General features: G+C 39.3%; 1 protein-coding gene across 1 annotated transcript in view; it reads right to left on the bottom strand.

Moving 5' to 3' along the window:
- The window catches only part of COLGALT2 (collagen beta(1-O)galactosyltransferase 2), a 96,982-nt gene that overhangs the window by 32,448 nt on the left and 39,135 nt on the right, over positions 1-25,399 (bottom strand). The window contains exons 2-7 of the mRNA XM_063426205.1: positions 18,954-19,064; positions 16,222-16,339; positions 15,394-15,528; positions 13,419-13,623; positions 8,891-9,010; positions 4,311-4,387 (exon numbers count right to left, since the gene is read on the bottom strand). Coding sequence (XP_063282275.1) covers positions 4,311-4,387; positions 8,891-9,010; positions 13,419-13,623; positions 15,394-15,528; positions 16,222-16,339; positions 18,954-19,064 — 766 coding nt within the window. The remainder of the gene's footprint in view (positions 1-4,310; positions 4,388-8,890; positions 9,011-13,418; positions 13,624-15,393; positions 15,529-16,221; positions 16,340-18,953; positions 19,065-25,399) is intronic.

Here is a 25,399-nt window from a genome sequence, read left to right as displayed (position 1 = left end):
CTGGCAGTGCAAGGGGTGGAATAATCAAAGCAAAGACATAAACTCACCTGATTCCAGCACTGATCTCCCTTGGCGCTGGGTCGGTGCCCCGCCTCAACCAATGGGGAGGGGACTGGCTAACTGGTATGCTGCCGATCGCCACAAGTGAATCAGGTCCTCCCCATTTGAAACATTGCCACAATGCTTTCCTATGTGGTTTTCACTGACGCTGGATGTTCTCATGCAGAGAGTAAGGACATCCAGCATCGTTTAAGGAACTCAAGAGTTCCTTGGACACCTGGAAAAGGCTCTAGTGGCTGTCTGATTGACAGCCACTAGAGGCAGTCTTAGTCCTGCAATGTAATCATTACAGTCTCTCTAAAACTGCAATGATTTTCAATGGGATGAAGTGGTCCGGGTGCCTAAAGTGACCCTTTAATTGTTACAAACAAATTAACCTATGCTGGCTTGATTAGCAAAATACATTTACTGTAATTAGCAAATTCCCTGTTTTGAACTACACTCTTATCTTTGGTTGCCATTTTTATAATTCTGCATTCTGTCACAAAGGGCTTGTATGTGCTGTCTGGATGTAGACAGAATTAATATACTCTAAGAGTGAAATCTACTTAATCATAGAATCCAATTTGGAAATCTGACAGTGAATAATTTATTGATTTCACATCACAAGCACAATATTTCACATACTCACTGTCACCAATATAAAGCCAAAACCTGGCAATTTAAAAGCCTTACTTCTCAAGACATATGCCTCTACAGAATGTGATATCATTGTTTATAGTATATAATACATAGTAATAAACTGACTCTCATGTCCAAGGCTTGGTTATTTAAAGGGGCACTCTACACAACTTAACAACTACATCTCAGTATGAATTTCATCCAAAGTGAACTGCAGTGTCTGAGAGTGTTGGGGGTAAGCTAGCTATCCTTACTGTCCAGGTTATACAGAACTGATACTGATGTTGCAGAAATGTAAATCCAGCCTTATCATGATTGAATTGTGGTCAGTCAATGGCAATAACTAGTGTTCTCCAAGATACTCAAACTGCTTCCAATAAACTCACAATAAGCACAATAACTGCTACACTTAACACACAATTATGTGTCTCACAGAGTTTCTCTACAAAGTATACTGTACAATGATGAATTGGGAAGATGACAGGTCAGAAATAATGTGTGATTAGTTGTCTGTTTTCATTATAGCTCATTTGGAAGCTACAACAAATGTTAATCTTCTGATGAATGACAAGCACAAAGACCTGGCTGTAGATTTTAACTAATTATTGACAGCTATTCCCCTACCCCCTCCAACACCTGGGGATAATTAAAGTGAGACTGTAAACAGCAATAGCTCAATTCGTACAAAGACATTCCTGGAACCTGGGATTTTTGGAACTTGTATTTAACCCTTCAACAGAAAAAAAAGCAATGCCCAAAGCTATTTTAAACTACAAGGCACCTTAACAAATGTAGTAAATTAGCTGCAGTTCATTGAACAATGTGCCCTGGTATTAAAATAATTAACTTCAATAGGAAGGCTACTGAAGAATTTTACAAAATCAACAGTTCTTGCCTGCCACAGATTAGTATCCAGCAAAATAGGAATGGCCACAAGGTATACCCCCCAATTGTTCTAGAAGTACAATTCCCAAGAGGCTTTGCCAGCCTAGGGCTGTTTTTGCACTTCAAGGGCATTTCAGAGAGCCACATCAACGCTCTGCTTATGGACATCCGCAGTTGGCTGCCTTGTTGTGTCGTCAAGTTGGCATGCATGACACAACCACTTTAAAGGGTGCTTGTATATATGTTACATGGTGCTTGTATATATGTTACAAAAGAGTGTTGATAGTGCATTGATGCATTTTACAAAAGAGTGCTGATAATGCAATGATGCATAATACAAAAGAGTGCTGATAATGTAATGATGCATAATACAGAACAGTGTTGATAATACAGAAGAGTGCTGAAAATGCAATGATGCATTTAACAAAAGGGTGCTGATAATGCAGTGATGCATATTACAAAAGCGTGCTGATGATGCAATGATGCATTTTACAAAAGAGTTCTGATAATGGATATCCTGGCTGTATAAAGCCTGCCTGAATATTGTTTTTTTGTTTTAGCAGGTCACAACTTGTGACTACTCTAGTCTCGGCTGGCTTGCCCCTGGCAAGTAGGATATAAACAGGGCTAGCCAATACTGATTCTGGTATGGGAAACCAGTCAGTGCTGACACACAATATCAACATTTGGACTATAAATTTTATTCAGCTGTCGCTCACTGCTCTTGAGTTGGTTTAGAAATTTCTTTAAAACATTTAGATGAAGTGACCCGGGTGACCTTATTGGTCCTCAAATGTATTGATTGAAAAGGTCTCCCTTTTATCTAGATCCCTGTTCTCCTGTGTGCTTGAACGTGTTATAATGTAAATGAACGACATGTTTTTAATGTTAATTTCTTATTTTATTTTGATGTTCCACTACCCTTGTTTTTTAATCGCCAACATGTACGTTACAATGCATTGTTTTTTCAAGGGCTATTAAGGTTACATCATGTAAATTATTGGGAGAGTCTTTCAACCTCAAGATGTGGACATATATACAAGCATATATATTAGCACCACAGCCACTTTAGTGATTTGAAGTGGTAATGGTGCGCAGAGTCTGTATGTGCAGGGTTTCAGTTTTCTACCGGAAGTGTAACTCCATGTCCGACAGTGTCTTTGGGATGTTATTAGCTAGCCTGAAAAAGAGTTCCGGTCTGGCTAATGTCAATTATGCTGAGAACGGTTAGCTGATTCCCTCAGCCAATGAATTGCGACTGGATCTGTAGAGCTACAAAGCTCCCGTTAGGATAGGAGCCTTGGCACCTTGGTGTCAGGGATCCAGGTAACAGGACATACCATTTAAATGGTATGCTCTTTACCAGGGAACCAGGTCAGGGTACCAGGACCAGATACTCCTGGCATCATAAACACTGCATTGGGCCGAGTCTCTCATAACAATGTTTTTATAACAATTAACTTTTTTATTATTTAATTATTTTTTTAAATTACATTTGATTTACTAAATGTCTCCCATATACTTTTCTATGCTTATCGTCATGCTAAAGGTCATTTTGACTTTGTAATCTATGTATTTTTAGGTATCTAATAGATGGTAACATTCTGTAGTTTGATGTGAAGACAAACGGGGGCCATTAACATACAGGGGTTTATTCTCTAAACTGAAAACTATGTACAGATAAGGAAACAGAAAATTTCAAATAAACACTACATAACTGGAAAAATATCAGCTATGTTTCCATGTTGGCTAGTTTACTTTAAAATTAAAATTGAATTACTCCATCTGTATAATGTATAGAAATTCTGAAAATCTGCATGTCCTCTCAAAGACATTTCTTTCTATAACTCTCCAGCAATGGGTTAAAGGGTTACTCGAACCAAAAAACAATGTTGTGCTTGGAGTAACTCTTTCTGTGATGATCCGCCCCCTATACTTACACTTAAAGGGACACTATAGTCACCAGAACAACTACAGCTTATTGTTCAGTTTTTTTTGCAGTAAACACTGTCTTTTCAGAGAAAATGCATTGTTTACATTACAGCCAAGGGATACCTCCACTAGCAACTCCTCAGATGGCTACTAGAGGTGCTTCCGGAGGCAATGCTGCACACTGTGACTGATATTCTGTGTCTCTACCCTCTGCATGGAGAAGACACTGAACTTTTCTCATAGAGATGCATTTATTCATTGATAAGATGCTGATTGGCCAGGGCTGTGTTTGGCTTGCGCTGGCTCTGCTCCGATCTTCCTCCTTGACAATCTCAGCCAGTCCTATTGGAAAGCATTGTGATTGGCTCAGACCACCATATCTGATGATGTCATCCAAGTAGGTAGATCAGGGGCAGAGCCAGCAGCAGCAGACTGGAGTAAAAGTAAGATTTGCTATATTTTGGAGGGCAAGGGGGACCAGAGGGGCTTAAAAACTATAGGGTCAGGAATACATGTGTTTCTGATCCTATATTGTTCCTTTAAATCTCCCTAAGGTTGAGCAGACATCAGTTTCCCTCATCACAGTGGGAGGGAAAGGGAAGTCAGGGAGGGAAAACTAAGGGGGAGAACAGGGGTGGCGTGAAGGGGTGCATGCTGGTGTCATACGCCAGAACTGATACTTAGCAGCCCGGAACAATTTTTTGCTTTTCCTTTGAATTTTATGTTACTTTTAAAATATATATATATATATATATGTCTTTATAAAGAATGTAAAAAATGTTAAACTGTAAATCAAAAAATGGGAAACCTACCTCGTCAAACCCCATCTTATCCGGATGTTTGGGAGGCACATGGACATATGGAGAGGGATCCAAAGGAGGCCGGTCAACTAAAAATTATTAAATGGGAGTGTTATTTCAATATATACCCCAATAACATTGTCACATAAGTATTGTGGTCTCATAACAAGAAAAAAACACAATCAAAATTGCACACACCAAACCCACTGGATGGAAGGTTAAGACAATAATAGCAAGTATAAAGTAAGAAAAAAAACATATAGAACTCTGGACATGTTATTCAGCAGAATGCACCATCCATGATGTCCTACCCCTCCACAGCACATACCTTAATGCCATGCAGGTTATAGTGGGAAATGCCTCTAGTGCCAGATATCATTCTTAAGTCATATTTTAAGACAAAAATTGTCATGTGTATTTATATCGATGCTACCAAAACTTCTGCACCATTCGTTTGTCCATGGACAAAAAGTAGGACTGTATTATAGGGTCCAAAGGTTTTGTTTTCCCCCATAGAATTTCCAAGGTAGCAGGCATACATCTGCTCAGTTTATAATCATTTGTTCAATGTTTCATACCTAAGCCTACTTATTTTTGTCTTGCAGGTACATCGTAAAGCATAAAGCTTCTAAAGGGTTTGAAGCCTGCCTGCTGCCTAGGAAAAGTCCATGTGCAAAGCAGCACTTATGGACCCCAAAATATTGCCCACTCCACATGAACAGTGTAGTTTTGTTGGTAGGTCTCATAAGATCCCCATACCGATTCTTGTCTTAAGCTAACATTGTATGGCTGAAAAAATAATCTGGAATGCTAACGTGTGAGAAAAGCACAAAACAGATATAATAGTTTACTGCCTATACAAAAAGTATGTGCGTTTAGGGGCCCTGAGTTGGGCTGGCCTGTTTGGCTTCATGTGAAGATGGTGTGCATCAATACCTAGATGAGCCTGTATGTCCACATCTCTATGTGTGTTGCTAAGTAGATGTGTCTGTGAGTAGCTTGTTATACGCGGATGTGGATAATTATGTTTAGATGTGATTGGTAAATTAGCTATGTGTGAGGAATGATGGTATGTCCAATGCGGCTTGATGTGTTCGTGGAGTGAGTGCCACATTTTGTTCTTGGTCCCAGGCGTATAATATCTGTTTGATTGCTGTTATACTATAATAGCTTTCTGCATAAATAGTTGCATTACACAATACCCTTATGCAACAAGGACATATCCAGTTACTGTTCAATTCTAGAATGATTTCACAGTTGCCAAGCAATAAGCAGATGACTTGTACTAATTTAACTGTAAAGGAAGCACTTCGGTGTATGCAATCAGCTCTAACAGATCACGGGGGGGTGTATTGAACTGAAATATAGTGATCTGGCTAGAGAATTACAAATGTAATACTTAAACAAGCTGATTGTGAAATGTTTCAAAGTTTTATACTTCTCAACGACAGGAGGTATAGACGCAGGTCGGGCAGGTGGGCAGTTAATAAGAGGATGGAAACTATGGGTCAGTATGCCCACAAAAGAGGTAAATCCCGAGGTAAATCCCATCAAAAAAGGTGGTGCACCGGCCTGATGTGCGTGCACTGCAGGCTTACTAATAACCTCTCTGGCCAGCTCCACTGAGTAAAGACCATGAATAGAGCCCTTATAAGGGCATTCTACCTGTGGTCTCAGAGCCCTGATTTTTCTTTGCTCAGTGTGAGCGTATCAATTCACATTATTTATAGGAACTTTGCTGATAGGTACCATTTCTGTAGTGCTCCTAGATACGGGACACCTGGAAGTAATCCGTGATAGGAACCATGAATTCAGGATGGCCCCAATCAAACCTGGGTCAAGTCTCCAAAGTATTAGAAATAATTTTGTACTCACATGAATTGTGTATGTTTATGTTATTACCAACACGTGTGGGTTTATTCGTTAAAAAACTAATTCAGACATGATGCTAGGTGTCAAAAGAGACCATATTTCCTGCTTTAACGAATAATCCTGCTAGGCTGTTCCTTCCTCCACACAATATCCTGCAACCCTCGAAGATTCAAAGCAGGCTGGAGATCTCGCAGACAGCAGGTGGCGTCCTCTGTCCGCGCAAGCTTCAGATTACAGCTCTCCAAAGCATTGGCCTTTCATTAAATCTGACCTTGAGCTCAAGATTAATTTACTGCCCCTGGGAGCATCCAGCCTCCAGATAACCTACTAATTGTACTCTCTATGGGAATTGCTGGATGTGAGCTATTAACCCCTTTGTGGCTTCTGCCATTTCAGGTTAAATTGAATGGCAAAATTTAGAGCAACAATAGCTGATTGAGAAAAATTCTAAACCTCCACCGCAGTCACTGTCTGAGTAATTTAGCTTCAGTTTTGCTAACCATATTTAATTTGCTAAAATTCTCAATTTTATTAATAACCATGTCAGTGATACTGTTGCAGTCAACATCCAATGGTCTATTCACTAAAGTTCACTGCGAAGAACTGACAAGAGTATTGCACATTTTAGACCAACATCTTTCAAATCTGGCTATTTTGGTTTAAAATAAATCTGACTATTCTGGTTTAGCTTTCAAGATAATGTGTATAAGAAAAAAAAAAAAAAAACATGACGCCAGCATATTCCTTATCGCTTTACAATATTATCAAAGGGTTAGATTTAACAGTAAATGAGACAGTTACAAAAACTTACAGGAACATCCACTCCTACGAATAGACTCCCTAGTGATAATATTTTATTTTGCATGTAGAACACCACATTGTTTGATGCTTGCTCCCTAAGTAGCAAGATATTCTTTATTTCTTACTCCGATTCCACTTTAATTGCTGGTTTAGTGAATAAACCCTAACATGTCAAACTCAGAAGTCTTGTCTGGCTTCATTAAATATTAAAAAGAACACAGCAAGGCCAATCCTGCCATGTAAACACCATCAAACAGAAACATAAATATTAGATGTCTACAAACCTGCTCAGGCTGTCAAGTTGTGGCAGGCCCTTCTTAGCTGTGCCATAAAGAGGTTTGCATTGACGATGTTACAAAAGGTGTGTCGTGTTTACAGGAAGGAGCTAAGGACACATTGATATTTGTTTGATGATTTTGCAAGCCTGACGGATTTATTCAGTAAAGGAGCAATCGTGCAGAAGCAACAAAGAAATTGCACGTTACTGGCAAAAATAGATGAGCAGGAATAACAGCTTGTAAACTTGTATAATTTCTCCAGTATATAACCATTTCAACCTAAAATGATCAATTCTGTATTCAATTCTCCACAATTCCCAGTTAAGTGAATAAATCTTCTCTGCAACCCATACAGCTAACTGAAAGTTAGGTAGGGATTGTGCTTGTTTTTTGTTTTTTTTAAATGACTTGGTTTTTAGTTTTTCAATTACATTGTATGCCTGATTGTCCTGCAAATTAATTTATAATGTTAGTACCATAATATTGCATAGCCCTTATTCAGCTGTGTGAGAACCTACAGTTCAGCTTCTTATTCAGACACAAGGGAGTACAGACCTGTGCCTCATTCATTCACGAGGGAGTACAGACCTGTGCCTCATTCATTCACGAGGGAGTACAGACCTGTGCCTCATTCATTCACGAGGGAGTACAGACCTGTGCCTCATTTATTCACGAGGGAGTACAGACCTGTGCCTCATTCATTCACGAGGGAGTACAGACCTGTGCCTCATTCATTCACGATGGAAGTACAGACCTGTGCCTCATTCATTCACGAGGGAGTACAGACCTGTGCCTCATTCATTCACGAGGGAGTACAGACCTGTGCCTCATTCATTCACGAGGGAGTACAGACCTGTGCCTCATTCATTCACGAGGGAGTACAGACCTGTGCCTCATTCATTCACGAGGGAGTACAGACCTGTGCCTCATTCATTCACGAGGGAGTACAGACCTGTGCCTCATTCATTCACGAGGACTTACAGACCTGTGCCTCATTCATTCACGATGGAAGTACAGACCTGTGCCTCATTCATTCACGAGGGAGTACAGACCTGTGCCTCATTCATTCACGAGGGAGTACAGACCTGTGCCTCATTCATTCACGAGGGAGTACAGACCTGTGCCTCATTCATTCACGAGGGAGTACAGACCTGTGCCTCATTCATTCACGAGGGAGTACAGACCTGTAGTTCTGGTTGTTGGTCTTTGCATTATTCAGCTGCAAGGTAATATATATATGTACCTAAGTTGAGACGGAGCAAAAGTCTGTTCCATATTCATTCCATGGCAGTATATCTATATTTTATATTCAATTACATGGCAATATATTCAGTCTCGAGAGAAAATGGATCTGTACCTTTTTCAGAACAGATCTCTACTGCTATGCATGTTGTAATCGTTGGGTGCCCTAATAAGGGTAAATGTTATATCATGGTGGACTGGCCCATTAGAACCATGAGACCATGTAGACATACAAACCCAAACATTTCTGCACGAAGGTATCACTCTTGGATTTGCTCCAGATTCCTTTGGCTGTAACTCCTGCCGTAGGCCCTGACTTTTCTAGTTCTCTATGGCAACTAGATTGAGTGGCTGACAGTGCTGCAGTGTCAGGAGGCTACAGGTTACACCGTTACTTACTCATTGCTTCAGTCTGGATATGAATGAAACTCTCTATGTCCTCCTGCAAGCTTTGATGTGGTTTCAGAGGTACAATGAGATATCCGTAGTGCTCTCTGTTGCAGATATACATTTGAATTCCTACAAGAGAGATGAAAAGCACCTTTGTATGAAACAAGCCACCGTATCATTTAGACATCCATTTCTGATCTCTCCCATTTCCTGTAACAATAACAGCATTCAAGTATATTTTAAGAAAACTTCACACCAATTAAGACAGCATTGATGGGTACCCCAGACCTACATAAAAAAACAACATAGTTGATGGTTGTATCATATGCTCTGAATGTGCTAGGACAGGAGTTGCATTTTCAATTTGTACTGTGATTAAAACATTATATACCAGCTTGCAGTTTGGCTTCTAAATTGTTTTCTGGCAAGTAATAACCCCCTTTCTAAAGTTGTGTTTGGAAGTTGTGTTTCTCCAACCTGGAGACAGAGTTAATCCCCTTAATCTGATTCTCTCAGCCATCTGTTAGAAGAAGGGAGAAGCTGGCCCTTCACAGTGCTGGAATAAAAACCGAGAGCTTCAAATCTCATGTACTCAAAACTTGTGTGTCGGCCTGCAAGATATATATGGGTTGTCTCGTCTACCTTCCAGGAAGCTTAAAGGGGAAATGCCATGAAAGATGAACATAAGATATATTGTCAGGTACAATCATTGTTTTACTTTAAAAGATATTGGGGTTATGTCAGGGCCGGATTAACATAGGGGCTGATGGAGCTGCAGCTCCAGGCCCAGGCCCATGGAATAGGCCCATTTAAAATAAAAAAAAAAATCACTTTTTTTTTTTTTTTACACACTACTCTTAGTTTTGCCACCTGACTGGTATTTTACTGGCACAGCCGGTATTTGATGCTGCCTGGCCGTGCTGGTATTGCAGAAATACCGGCAATACAAATGCAGGTAATTGTCTCAGTATAAACGGACATTACTCTGCAATACCAGCACCGGCCAGTAGGGGTGTGTGGTGAGAGGCAGGGATAGGAAGTTACCGCATATCCCTGCCTCTCTCTACTACTCACTGATCCGTGGGGGAGCAGCTACACAGCACAGAGAGTCCATACAGCAGCTCTTCAGTGAGGGATGGGGTGAAAGGCTGCAGGGAGACATGGGGACACAGACACTAGGGGACACTGGGAGACCAGGGGACACTGGGAGACCTGGGGACACTGGACACTGGGGACACTGGAAAACATGGGGACACAGACACTAGGGGACACTGGGAGACATGGGGATGCTGAGACACATGGGGATGCTGTGAGACATAGGGACATTGGGAGAAACTGAGACATAACTGAGACATAAGGACACGGAGACACTAGGGATACAGTGTCCCCATGTCTCCCCATGTCCCCCAGCCAGTGTCCCTAGTGGCTCAGTGTCCCCATGGCTCTCAGTTTCCCCTTGTCTCCCAGTGTCTGTGTCCTCATATTGCGGTGTCCCTAGTGACTCAGAGTCCCTATGTCTTCCAGTGTCCCCATGTCTCCCAGCCAGTGTCCTCGGTGTCCCCATGTCTCCCAGTGTCTGTGTCCCCATGTCTCTCAGTGTCCCCATGTCTCCCATGTGAATTATTATATTATAAATGCACAAGACATCAATACATGCTTGTCACACACCTTCTTGCAATTATCTGATCTAATTTACACAAGTTTATTAACCAAACTCCAAATTGTAAATTGTAGGCAAAAACAGGTCAGATGGATAAGTTCTCAATCTCACTATACCCGTATCATGGCTATATTTGCCCGTGTTTGATCTAATTCAAAGTTTAGTACATACCATGACATGTTTTGTAGATGGCACATGAGTAGAAGCACAGTCTTCTAACATTCAGGTTATTCACTAACGTCTAACTGGTCAGACATTTTTAAATTGAGGTCAACAGTCAATAAATGGAAGCCTTTATTTATACAAATAGTTGAGACAAGTAGGGTTAATTATCAAAATGTTATGTTCTATCTACTCCATTAGACAGGATCACCTGAATGTTAACCCCTTGAGGACGCAGGACGGTTCAGGACCGTCATCGGCATTTTTGCGTTGCCGACCGACGACGGTCCTGAACCGTCCTAAATTTAAAATGTACTTACCCGATCGCCGTCGTTCCCCCGGCGGCGATCGGCGGTGCTCCCGTTGTGGGGAGACTGCCTGCAGCCCAGACAGTCTCCCCATGGCGGTTTAGGACCCCTGGGGCCATGTGATCGCCCAACAGGGCGACCACATGGTCACAATAGGTGTCCTAGACTCTGCCTGCAGGGGGACTGTCTGTGCTGACAGGCAGTCTCCCTGCAACTGTAAAATCAAAAAAAAATTTAAAGTTATAGTTAATAAAAAAAAAAAATATTATTATATATGTGTATATATATGATATATAGACATATATTATACCTATATAATATATGTCTATATATCATATATATAATGTCATGCTAAGTGTATTTTTATATTAATATGTACATATATTAATATAAAAATACACTTATAATTAATTTGCACACGTATATATATAATATATATAATAACTATATATATTGTATATATATATTATTATAAAATACGAATAATAAATAATTTAAATTAAATTAAAAAAATTAAAAATAATAATAAAAAATTGAAAAAAATTATATATCTATCCGAAATTTTATTCTAACTGTATTTTGATATTAATATATATATATTTATATCAAAATACACTTAGAATGAAATTGTATATATATCTATGTATATTTAAATAAATAAAAAGAATGCGAACTATTCATATGTCGATATACAAAATTACATAAATAATTATATAAATATACACGTAGACTTCAAATATATAAATATGCATATATATTTAAATTCTACGTGCGTATTTAGGTAATATTTTTACATAATTAAGTTATTTTATTGATTGCAATTTAAGGGACCTGCCTGCCAACCCAGGCCGAAAGACCAGAGAATTTAATTTGCTATCACTGTATTTTACCCTGTAACGTTCTACGACACCCTAAAACCTGTACATGGGGGGTACTGTTTTACTCGGGAGACTTCGCTGAACACAAATATTAGTGATTCAAAACAGTAAAACATATCACAGCGATGATATTGTCAGTGAAAGTGACTTTTTTTGCATTTTTCACACACAAACAGCACTTTTACTGATGATATAATTGTTGTGATACATTTTCCAGTTTTGAAACACTAATATTTGTGTTCAGCAAAGTCTCCTGAGTAGAACAGGACCCCCCATGTACAGGTTTTATAGCGTTTTTGAAAGTTACAGGGTCAAATATATAGGTCAAATATTTTTACATTGAAAATGGCCAGGTTGGTTACGTTGCCTTTGAGAGCGTATGGTAGCCCAGGAATGAGAATTACCCCCATGATGGCATACCATTTGCAAAAGAAGACAACCCAAGGTATTGCAAATGGGGTAAGTCCAGTCGTTTTTAGTAACCACTTAGTCACAAACACTGGCCAAAATTAGCGTTCAATTTAGTTTTTTACTTTTTTCACACACAAACAAATATGAACGCTAACTTTGGCCAGTGTTTGCGACTAAGTGGCTACTAAAAAAGTCTGGACATACCCCATATTGAATACCCTGGGTTGTCTACTTTTAAAAAAATATGTACATGTGGGGTGTTATTTAGCAATTTATGACAGATAACAGTGTTACAATGTCACTATTGATACATTTTAAAAATGTATGTTTTGAAACCGCAATATCCTACTTGTACTTATAGCCCTATAACATGCAAACAAAAAGCAAAAAGCATGTAAACACTGGGTATTTTTGAACTCAGGACAACATTTTGAATCTATTTAGCAGTTTTTTTCATTCGCTTTTGTAGATGAGTAAAAGATTTTTCACATAAAATTCAAAAAACGTGTATTTTTTTCAATTTTTCATCATATTTTTTCATTTTTTTTTAAATTAAATTAGATGAGATTATATAAATAATGGTATGTAAAGAAAGCCCCTTTTGTCCTGAAAAAAACAATATATAATTTGTATGGGAACAGTAAATGAGAGAGCGGAAAATTACAGCTAAACACAAACACCACAAAAGTGTCAAAAAGATGCCTGGTCGCAAATGTACAACATCGCAAAAAAAGTCCAGTCCTTAAGGGGTTAAAACTATCCATATGTTATCGAAAGCTGAGAACAAGTTGAAAATTGTACCTGCACCCTAACCAACCCCCTTTTTTCTGTAATTTCAAACAACCCTAATAAAAATTGTCAACGTTAAAAAAAAACATGTTCTTTTCTAAAAAGTGGTGCGAAAATTTAACATAGCAAGAGTCACCAATGGAATATTCCTACTGGTCCCATGAGTTTCCATGGTGAGTGACTCACTTTTAGTACTTTAGACAACTTTTTATCACTGAACATCTTGATAAATAAACCCCATGGAATTATGTACAAGATAACCCTTTCATCTCCATCTATGAAGATTCATTGCGCAGCACACAATTCCAGTAATCCAGCTCTAAACAAACCTGCTTGCCTGCTTGAGAATGCAAAAACGATGATGTCATCAAATGCCCACGTGTAATCTTCGTGCGGTGGATAAAATTGTAGATTTCCCGAAGCCTCCTTCCGGAGATCAATAAGGAATGTTGAATGAATCATTGGCACGGGAAAACAACCCATCCTCTTCCACTCTCTTAGCAACACATAGTCGGGTGTTCTTTTATAGTAACCCTGGAGAGAGGAAAATGTTTTGTTAATTTTGTATACAATACATAAAACAGTGCTCAAAATCTGAATTCTTATGCTACTAGCCATACCTTAAAAGTTGCTCGTCCTTGCAAGCCATAACCTATCCACCAGAGGTGAATTTCCACTAGCCAGATCTATATTTTCCCTTGCCAATGGCAAGTGGCACGTGGAGATTCTGAGCCCTGATATAACATACACTTTAAACTGAGCCAAAAAAACAAGAGGCCACAATTTTACAAGGAGAAATGGGACCAGTTTGAAAACAGGATGGATGTCTAACTGAAGGGCTCTCTGTGGGATGATAACTGGAGATAGTTTATTTGCATTTAAAGTGTATATTTCTTGGAGTAAATAAATAACATATTACTTTAAAGATCTATAATACGTCATAATGGCCAAACTGCTGCAACAATGAAGATAAGAGCCGCACTCAATCCCAGCAGCCACCCGGTGCTCTGGAGCAAGATCAGCAATCCCACAGCGATAAGGTAAAAAGAAAATCTCCAGGCTGCAGGCAGATTTAATAGAACAGAAAAGAGCAGCAACGTTTCAACCTGCTAAGAGGTCCTTGTCAAGCTACAAACTGCCATCACATATGGACATTGAATTTTAAGAAGATTTATTTGCATAGTTACCATATCCCTATATGATACTATGGCCTCAATTAAATATTGTTGGATAAATTATTAAATATTTTTTGGATATACTTTTAAAATGATTTAAAGTACGCCTATAGGCACCCAGACCACTTCAGCTCAATTAAGTGGTCTGGGTGCCAGTTCCCCCTAGTTAACACCCTGCAGCTGTAAAAATAGCAGTTTCAGAAAAACTGCTATGTTTCACTGAGGGTTAATCCAGCCTCTAGTGGCTGTCTCCCTGACAGCCACCAGTGGCCGCTTCCGCGATTCTCTGTGTGAAAATTACACTTGGAGGACGCTGGACGACCATAGGAAAGCATTGAGTTATGCTTTCCTATGGGTGGTTTGAATGCGCGTGCGGCTCTTGTCGTAATTGTGCATTCAGAGCTGACGTCGGCAGGAGGAGGAGAGGTCACCAGCGCAGAGGGAGCCCGGCTCTGGATTAAGGTAACTGGCTGAAGGGGTTCCAACCCGTTCAGCCCAGCAGGAGTGGGGCCCTGATGGAGGGAGAAGGGGGGGGGGGGGGGACAGGGACCTAATAACCTTATAGTGGCAAGAAAACTAGTTTGTTTTCCTGGCACTATAGTGCTCCTTTAATGTTATAAAAAATATTTTAATTTTGTAATGTTTTCAATTTTTTTTTATATATCAATACATTTTTTAGATATGATATATTTTTTGGCCTTTCAATAGACCAAACAAATTATTGAACAAATAATTTTAAAAGTGTGTTAAAAAATATTACATTGTTTGGAAAGCTTATCCATTAATATCAACTCGAGGCCTAAAAGGCTTATTCACTAAACAAAGAGCTGATAAGGAAACTGACAAATCTCAGCACATAATATCTAAACTGGTAAAATAGCTAGAAGAGAGATCTTTTCTTCCTTGTCTAAAACCTAAAACATTTATTTGTATCACCGTCAATGATTATTTAAATGTAATTGTGTGCATTGCTACTTTAATAAATAAATAATAATAATAAATACATTTTAGGGTTATTATCAAGTTTTACTAAATTCTTTACAAAATATTATGTGAATGTTTGGGTATTTAGATTTGCACTAAAAAGCAATACAGAAAAATACAAGCCATGCAGATTTTTATCACTTGCCTGAGGGGTTATTCCGCACCAGAAGTTTGAGTATAGTGTCCGAGATTCCAGCATCGGAGCCACAATTGTCTTGTTTTCGTTAATAAGAAGATTTAAGGTTTGAGGGTTGGTCAAGAAGTTGTCTGCATCTATATACTTCAAATAAACAAAATAGCAGCCCGATTTATCATACTATCACTCAAAACTGCATTCAAATTGCATATTGGTTTAAATGTGTAAATACGTCTCTGGCTAAAAGTTAATTTTCAAAAATATTTAATTAATCACAGTAGAAATTATTTTTTAACACCTTAAAAAGGACTACTGTGAAGAATTGTCATTAAACTGTTTTCAGCCAGAGGAGTCCCTTGAAGCTCTCCCCCTCAGTCTGGAACCTCATACAAAAAAAGTATAACCTTCCGTATTTTGGACATTTTCAGTGATTTGGCCTTAATTAAATGTCATTAGCTGTGTCATTGCATGCCTGTATTAGGTCACAACCCCTAAAAATTAAAGTGTCCCTCTTTGACCACTATATCTTTACACAACTTTTACAGGGGATCATCTGCTCTCCATACCCTCCACTGTAGCTAAACAGGCAGTCTTAAATTGCTAATCACCTAGGGAATGCTGGAACACAGTGGCTACACAATGCCAGGACTGAAAGGTATGTTCCAGCAATAAAAAATATTTTATGGCTCAGTCCTCCTGCAAATGAGAAAATAAATACTACAACTACATTCAGGGTAACCCCATAATATATTCTTTCACAGTCCACAATGAAATTGGATATACCAGAGTGTTTTACATTCAGTCTTGTTCATTCTTTTACCCACTGCTAGCCCTTACCAAGATGTAATCCGACCACTTTTCCCTTGCAGTACGTAGTGCGGCCTGGCGCAGTTTCATCACATGTGAAAATCTTGAAGCTGGCCAGTGCTTTGGTCCGTATTCATCAGAGTAAGACCTAACAAAATGAAGGAATTTAATTTAGGAATTAGTCTAATACATTTTGGAACTAGAATCAACATTGACAAAAAGTGTTTCACTGAAAAAAGTGGAGCGGTTGAAAGAAAATTACATTCCGTACTTCTTCACAAATGATGATCAACATAAGTACATACCAGTGTGTCTGGCGAATCAAAATAGACAATTTTAATAATAACTACGATATGATAACTATGCATACAAACAGGGAGAATCAGGAGGGGCAGAGCCTAGCCCTTGAAGTGGAGGGTCGCACACTGCATGTGCTCTGGTCCTGCACCACGTAAAACAGCAACAACAAAAAACAACGATTTACAGATCTGGGCTGGTGCCGGTACCGATCAGGCAAATATGTGCAGGAAAACAAAAACAGCAGAAGCCCAACCGGGCATGAACATTGGTGACATGCTGCACCAAATGCACGGAGCGGCAGGGCCCAAGATGGCCGGCTACATGGGTGACTTCTCAGAATCCTCAGGGGAAGACCTGCTCGACGAGGTGGCTGTAAACTTACCTACACGGGCCCCAATCCCTGAGACCCCACGGAACCCTGACTCCCAGACTGTCACAATGGGGGCACTGAAAGACCTGCTCTCCAACCTGCAAAAGAATATACAAGCCGATGTGGCCTCCCTTCACACAGACCTCTCTGGCCTTGTAGGCAGACTGAGCACCCTGGAAATGTCCTCAGAGAGCCAAACACGGAGAATTGTAGATTTGGAGGCTGCAGTGCAAAACCTATAACAGCAGCAGGCTATGGCCGAGCAAAGATTTGCAAATCTGGAGGATATGAGGCGAAGAAAGAACCTCAAGATAAGGGGCATCTCAAAGGACATACCGGCGGCGGAACTCCTGCACCTGGTTAGGCACTTACTGGCAGCCCTCCTGACACCTAAACAGGCGAAGTCTGTCGCCCTAGAAGGTGTTTTCCGCATCCCCAAGCCCAAGAAAGACCCTGATACAGCTACAAGAGACCTGGTCATGCGCTTCCAAAATATGAGGGATAGGTCATACACAACGGCTGTTCTTAAAGGGACTTCCCAATTGCATTTGAAGGCATGAACCTCTCATTTTATAATGACGTCTCCGGCAGTACAATATCCTGGAGAAAATCACTGCAACCATTCACCTCCCTACTCTGAGAACGCATGATTCCATACAACCCCGTTCTCTCTTAATCACACATGGAGGCGCAACCTACACAGTACAGGATATGACCGTAGCATGCACCCTTCTTGGGATTCTCTGCCTCCCGCAAGAATCTCTGCAACAAAAGAAAGCCCTGGCCGCAACCCACAGATGGGATCAGAGGAACATCACCCCGTTCGTACCACAGCGGGCTGAAGCAGACGCCTATGCAGCAGCAACCACCTGATGGCTCCCGCAACCTGCCCCACTTAAAAGTTCAGGACTGAACATAGTTCACCATATGTCCACTACTATCACCCGTTCACCCCGCAATTTTTGTTACACCCATTAAAGGGCGGAAACACACAGCGCGCCCACGCTCCATAGAGTTAGCCTGACGGACAAATTCCCCCCACCTCCACCTACGACTTACTAGAGACGAGTCATATTTTGAAGGCAGTGAAGCGTTAAACCCCAGGGAAAGCAGTAACCCCTACACCTAGTACCAAGCATCATTCACAAGACATAACTGTCCTATAGGGGTTATCCTGAACCAAACAGGGTTCACCTCATCTTATATCACCCTACCCTATATATTCACCCCAGCTAGCTAGCATATAAGCACGCTGACAGCGAGTGTATACCTCCTTACGAGCCTGGTGCTATACAAGCACTGCTTGCTCACCAGTTTATAGCCCGCAGGTCCACTGGGTGGCGATCATAAGCGATTGGCGACATAGCCTCTTAAAACCCTCAGCTCCCTGACTTTGTCATTTCTGTGTATTGTATTATTATATCATCATATGTCACATCGTTTCATGGTGTTTGTTGTACAATGTTTTCTCACAACAGTGAATTTTAGACAAAATAAATAAATACATTAAAAAACAGGGAGAACATGCTGTGTTTATAAGATTATTCGGTTGCACTGCAATACCTTCCATTTCGTACCTGTTTTATCTACACTATAAAAGAATGAAAAAGATATATATATATATATATATATACACACCGATATATAATAAAATAAATCCCTATCCCCCTTCACATTGTAAGTAATAAAACCATTTTAAAATGGTTTGACTTCTTATCTGGGTCTACTGGGCGTCTCTACAACTTCCACTACTTCTTAGTTAGGAGTTTCCATTAGCTCTCCCAAGCTAAACTCGGCACTGTCTGCAGTGCAGGACTAGCTTATTGATTGACAGCGCCAGCTAATATTTCTCGGCCAATGAGCTAAGCACTGCACTGCCGGACTCAGCTCAGACAGAGGGCTGGAAGTAATGGAGGTGGGAAACTGTGCCAGTGGACCGCAGGTAAGAAGTCAAACTGTTTAAAAATAGTTTGACTACTTACAATTCATGAATAGCATAGCACACTACACTGGTTAAGGTGCTCGGAGTGTTCCGTTAACTAAGTTTTTGTGTTAAACAATATTATTTAGTAATTTATATCAAAATACTTACTCAGGTTCTGCCATAGGCCTCCACTCAACGTAGTGGTATAAGTTCTGTACATTCTTTAGCCATTCTCGTAAAATTTCCGTAGAGTTGTCAACATTGTGATCTGTTGCTGCCCTAAGAGAAGCAAAACATAAGAAGTCAAGAAACTATTCTAAAAAGTTAAATTGTTAATACATATCTTATTTTGAATCAACCATTGCACAAATTGGAGTATCCTGTGACAGAAAATGATTAACAATTAACAAAGTTTTTAGAATTCAGGGTCCCAAGGAGGGACATATAAAATGTTTGAGTGCGTTGAAGGAACATACTGTATGTAAATTCTGCAGTACTCTGTAGTATTTGAATCATTTGAATATAGCCATTTGTAAAGTTTAGGTTTTTAATACAGCTGATATATTTATTTATTTTTATATTTAATACAGCTCAACTATTGATTTCTTTATTTTCTTTTTTTTTTTTTTACCTCTCATAAAATTATTTTTAGGTGCTTGCTCATTTTGTAGGCTAAAAACCAGATTTATATTTGTGTGTAAGGAGCTGTCTACAATATAGAAAGGGAATAGAAAATGCAATATGCACTGGGAGGTACAACTGTTTATGATTCATAACGCAAGCGTTTTTTTTATTGTCATAAATGTCCATCTCAACTGCTGGAGATACAGCATTATTTAACAAAGTTTATTTCCGACAATATCCCCAAAACATTATGATTTATTTTCCGACTATTTGAACTAAAGCAACTAAGCAAGTTATAATTTCCATTAGGAGTTTTGTCAGCTTCTAACTGTGGAGGCAGACATTTTGGAATGTGATAGTTGCTAGACTTGGAGATTTGTTTCGGACACAACTGCAATTTGTCTGATTTTATTGTGAATTCCAATTTCCAAGCCACCATGAGCCAGAAACTCAGAGGAACCAATTCACGCGAGCCTAACAAATTTGTTTTTTGATTTACAGTGCCATTCCTGGCACCAGAAAAAAAAGGTAAATGGGTAGGAGAAAAGGCTGTTCATATAACAATCTAATATTGTCAACTCAAAATTGGAATTGCAATAATGGCTGATGTTGAGCAATATTATAGTCGTTTTTGCATGTTAGCACAGTCATAGTCCCATAGTCTCTCTTACTGCAGAATATTTGTTGTACTGAAATGAAAACAAAACTGTAATTTGCTGTGGAACCCCCTAGCTTTCTAGGTCCTGAGTCCTCACCATGATCCAGGGAAACCATGCTTGGTTGGAAATATCCTGCTAAACAGATTTTAAAAATTATGAACAAAAGGGTTAAATTTAGTTTTAAACGCAGCATAGGGCGGTTCATATAACATTTCTATCAATAAACCCACGTAAGTGGCTCAGCACTAATTAGAAGCATGTGTCTTATAAATTAGTGCTTAGGAGCTTCTTGTGGGTGTCATACAGCTTAGTCTCTGCAATTCCTGACACATGGGTGCTTCTGTAGATGTAGTGTTTTATTGCTATGCAATCTAATGCCAAGCATTCTAAAATAAAGAATCATGCATGTCTCGTTATTCATCTTCTCAACACAGCAAAAAAATGGTAACAACTTTTTTAAATTGGCTTTTTTTTAAGTAAAGTTTTAATGGTAATGTTCTCTATATGCACACATTAATATAAGGCTGTACATACATACTACATGGTTGCCTTCAACCATACCTCCCAATGGTCATGTAACTGTCCTGAATTCGGAGCTCTGTTCCACCAAGTCCACAGTTACGGGACTCCAGGGAAATATTCCCAAGCAACACAATGTATTCACAGGGCTCTAAGGCCATATGCAGAGACCTCCTTATGGCAGTCCCTCTCGCCTGCCCTTCATCCATACTTCCCATTCTTGGGAGGTAGGCAGCAAGATGGACGTGTGTCAGACAGGGATAGTCAGGGTATAAAAGTGTATTTGTTTTGTGTACACAGTCCTAGTAGCACTACACAAACCCTGCCATCTGTTTTCGCAGACCTTTCCAGAGGTCGAGGAGAGAAGAATCCCTCACTTGACAAAATTATTTTTAGTGTGAAATATCTATACACAGTGTTAGCAATATTTACATATAAGAGTAATTCACATGGCATTAAATAAAGAAACAGTGGCGGTCAGTCTGTGTCTTACGGCAACATGGTTTGCTGTCCTTTTATAGTAGGATAAATATTATTTATTTCATTCTTTATTTGAAAGAAGAAAGCTGCAGTGAATCTTTGAGAATACAGATGTTTTCAGCTGTAATTATCATAGGGAAGCTCTGTCACTCCAGCTGCAGAGGCGCTGAGTACGACCTCTGGATTTCCCAGCCAAAATGGGGTTTATTGTCCCTGGAACCTGGAGCGATAGAAACTGAGAGTCCCCAATGCATCATACTGTCACAATGTAGACTCAAATGGATGGAGGGCTCTTACTCTAAATGTCTCCCACTGGTGCAGTGATTTATATGCTTTTAGAAGGAGTGCTACTAAAAAAATTTAGTGAAAGAGATCTGTTAAAAATATATATTGGGAATCCATTCTGCAGGGCAAGCACTAGTTGTAAAAGTTTACTGTTAGTAATGTATGCAGGGGCCATGTGACGTGTCTGCAGGTAATTCCAATATAATCTCACACAGGTACAAATCCTTCTATCTCACATCTCTCCCTCTTGTTTCTGTTGCTTTAAGAGCCCATTCCAGTCTCCCTAAGGCAGAGATACAGCTAATATATAGGCATCTGTCATTCCCATCCGCAGCAGCTGTATTACCTAAGGCATGGGTCTGGATTTCTATAGTGGAACTCACTGAGCCCTGTAGAAAATCCTTGTGTACAAAGGTTAAGTGTGGATATATTTGTTTAAACAGACCTACAAAATGTATGCCTCACTTTGTTGATGACATGTTTGTGTGTGTGTGTGTGTGTGTGTGTGTTTGTTTGTGTGAATTATATATATATATATATAATTTTTTTATTTTATTTTTATAAACATACATACATACATATATACGTGTATTTACTCACTTATTTAGGAAAGCATATCAATTAAATCAGGGATGCCCAAAAGGTAGATCCCCAGGTGTTGTAGAACTACAGCTCCCATGATGCTTTGTCTATCTTTATATGCTTTTAGAATGACAAAGCATCATGGACGTTGTAGTTTTAAAACATCTTGGTATCTACATTTTGGGCACCCCTAATTTAAACTGTTGATTGAGTTACCACCCTGCACCTTAGTAACCCACCTTGCTTCATCCACCTGCAACTGTGACATCCATAAAAATAACCCTTCATTGTAAACTATTCTAGTAACCTATTTTTTCCCGTCCATGAAATACATCCTTGTGCCATTTTACCCCACTACCTCTAGAATGGAAGCTTGTTTGAGCAGGGCCCTCCATACCCTCTGTTCTTGTGCATCTTACTTGTCTTGTTACAAATACTTGTCTGTTAGCCCACAGCGCTGCAGAATTAGTTGGCGCTTTATAAATAATAATAATAATATATACATTTCAAGTCCTATGCTGCTAGCGAGCGAGACATAAAGGTTACTCGCCACTGCAAAGCCCCTGCAATGTAAATCTGACATAAAAGTTAATCAGAGCCATGGTAAGTGTCCAATAAAGGGGCACCAAGAGCACCATAACCACAACAGCTATGGAAATAGTAATGGGACAAGGAGACTGCAGGTGCCATCCCATGGTTCTGTGTAAAACCTTTTGCAAGAAGTTTGACACAAATCGAGGGTCTTCTAGGCTTACTCACTGAACTGCTCATGCCCAACTTCCACTCCACATTAGCAATGTCAACTGCATCCACATTCGCATGTCAGCTGGCACTCTTAGCAAGTGTCCCAGTACATCTACATGTATTGGGTAGAGAGAGGAACTTACTCAAGGTCTCCCTCTCCTATAACTCTGTCAGGCAGATTTTACAACCTACAATCTCTTTCCATTGTCAATATTCTGCTCCATTGTATAATTGATTGCAAGGTTCCATAGCCCCCTTAAATGGCTGAATTTTCACTCACACAATTGCTAGCATTTCCTCAAGTTTCCTTTACTTTGATCAGGGCCCTCCTCAACTCTTTTATTTGTCAACATTTATTGTCTGTCAATTGCATGCTGTTATATATTCCCACTGTATAATTAGACCGTGTTGTGGACACGTTGGCACCATACAAAATCTGGAAAATAATCTATATAGCAGATGATTGCTTGGCACCCAGAGGCATAGCTCTCTTTTCCAGGTAACTGATGTTTTTAATTCTGCCCACATCCTCCACAGATTCACCAATTAAATGTCAAGTCTCCACCCAGCATTGAGGAAGTCTTGGAGCATATCTCCCAACATTTCAAAAAGACAAAAAAAGGACATTTTAATTTTACGGGTGTGAGTGGGAGTGTGGCCAAGGGCAGGGCTGTTCTGAGACATTTTAGGTGACTTACTAATAACAATTCATGTAACTAAAATGTCTTTTAGAACATGAACAAAGTATCTTATTTACAGAGATTGATTTCTAAACACATTTATTGTAATTTAAAGACACAATACTGTGAGTATTATTGCTGTGCAGCTCTGATATAAACTCAGACACTCCCACAATATGGAGCTTTTAAAAAAGAGGGACAGAGGACAGAAAAGAGGAACAGATGGATTTGGGCTTAAAATAGGGACACATTTTGCTGCAGATATTTTTCAATAGCAATTGCAGAAGGCCCCATTCACTTTTCAGCTATCCCTTTTGTACAGAACTTCCTATTTCCTTTTGGCAAAGACATTGAGAGGCTGATAACATAAAAGTGGGGCAATCAAATTAATGTCCTATCAAAATGTTACTACTGATTTCTCTACTTTTAAAAAAAAATTCTAAATTTGTCCTAATTTTCCATTTGAGACACTTCCCCCAGGCATGTGTACGTCAGACATACCTATGCAAAGATAATAATCTGCCAATCAAGTTCATAGTAAGGCATATATGTCTATCACAGGATGCAATTGAATACGGCTGATTTTCTAGAACATATTTATATCAGACTGTGTTTCACTCCAAAACACTCAGATTTGGCACTTAGCTGGGCATGGAAATTTTAGATAATTAGGGATCTGCTCCAAACTGAAACACAGACAGTTACGAGAAAACAAATTATACTATGAGGTGGCATGGACAGAGTGAGAAGAACTTTCACAGCGCCAGTGGAAAATTTTCTCTTCTGAAAAACATGTACATGGCTAGAAAACCCTAAATATTATCAACAAATGCAAAACAATGTGTGTACTTACAAATGTTGCATTTATTTATCAACTACTAGAGTCCACTATGTGTAGTTAAATGCAAATAACTTTTTACACAAATTGTTATTTACTAAACTTGAAGCACTGTCAACAGGGCCGCCATCAGAAAGTTTGGGGACTACACACACACAGACCCAAACACACGCATTGATACAAGAGGACACAGATACACACACACACACAAAGTTAAACACATACTGAAACAAATACACAAATGTACAGACACACAGACATTTATTGTGACACACAGACACATACTAACATACATACAGACACACACACACTGACATACATACAGACACATACATACATACATTCATACATACAGACACATACATACATACATACTGAAATATATACACAGACACACACATACACATACATACTGACATACATACACCATACACATACATACAGACATACATACTGACAGACAGACAGACTGACTGGCATACAGACTGGCAGGCATACAGACTGGCAGTGCAGCTACACGTGGAGCCTGGGCGGCCAGGTCTCCCAGGGCCGCCGGTTATCACCCCCTGATGGCAGCCCTGACTGTCAAGAAACTTTTAGGCCAAAGTAGTACAATCCAACCATTTGTTAACTTTTCTACAAGATACAGGAACAGTGCACACACAAGAACACAGTTTTACATTTAACTGCTTAAAATTACCTACCTCAGCAAACAAATATGGGGATTCATATATATCTCTATAGCCATATCATGTTAAGCCCAATACTACTTCACAGTACCTGAATATTAGTGAGTCCTATGCTAATTTTAACATGTGTAAATATACACAATGCATATCTGCTCTACAAGAAATACTATGTATTAAAGTTGCATTACTATCCTAAAGCAAATATCCTGTGGACACCTCCACATATGGTTGAACTGAATATTTTTTCAATATATTGTTTGCTGTGATAGGTGATTTTTTTTATTTTTCAATTTGACAATTATTATTGATGTCTGAGTGACAGTGCGGCATGACAGCGCAAAAGGGTTAGGGTCTCCAAATGAGACATCAAAATACCAGTAGTATTAACATACGTGTACAATACATTTCTTTTGTTAAACATACATATGTAAACACTGGGTAAAGCATTATGAACATTGGCATTCGATAGGCATCTATCTCATGGAAGAAGTGTATGTCCTCTCTAGAGAAGGGG

The sequence above is a fragment of the Pelobates fuscus genome, chromosome 7, assembly GCF_036172605.1.
Source record: "Pelobates fuscus isolate aPelFus1 chromosome 7, aPelFus1.pri, whole genome shotgun sequence".
Lineage (NCBI taxonomy): Eukaryota > Metazoa > Chordata > Amphibia > Anura > Pelobatidae > Pelobates > Pelobates fuscus.
Note: the sequence above shows the minus strand (reverse complement) of the source record. Positions and strands in the feature narration are given on the sequence as shown.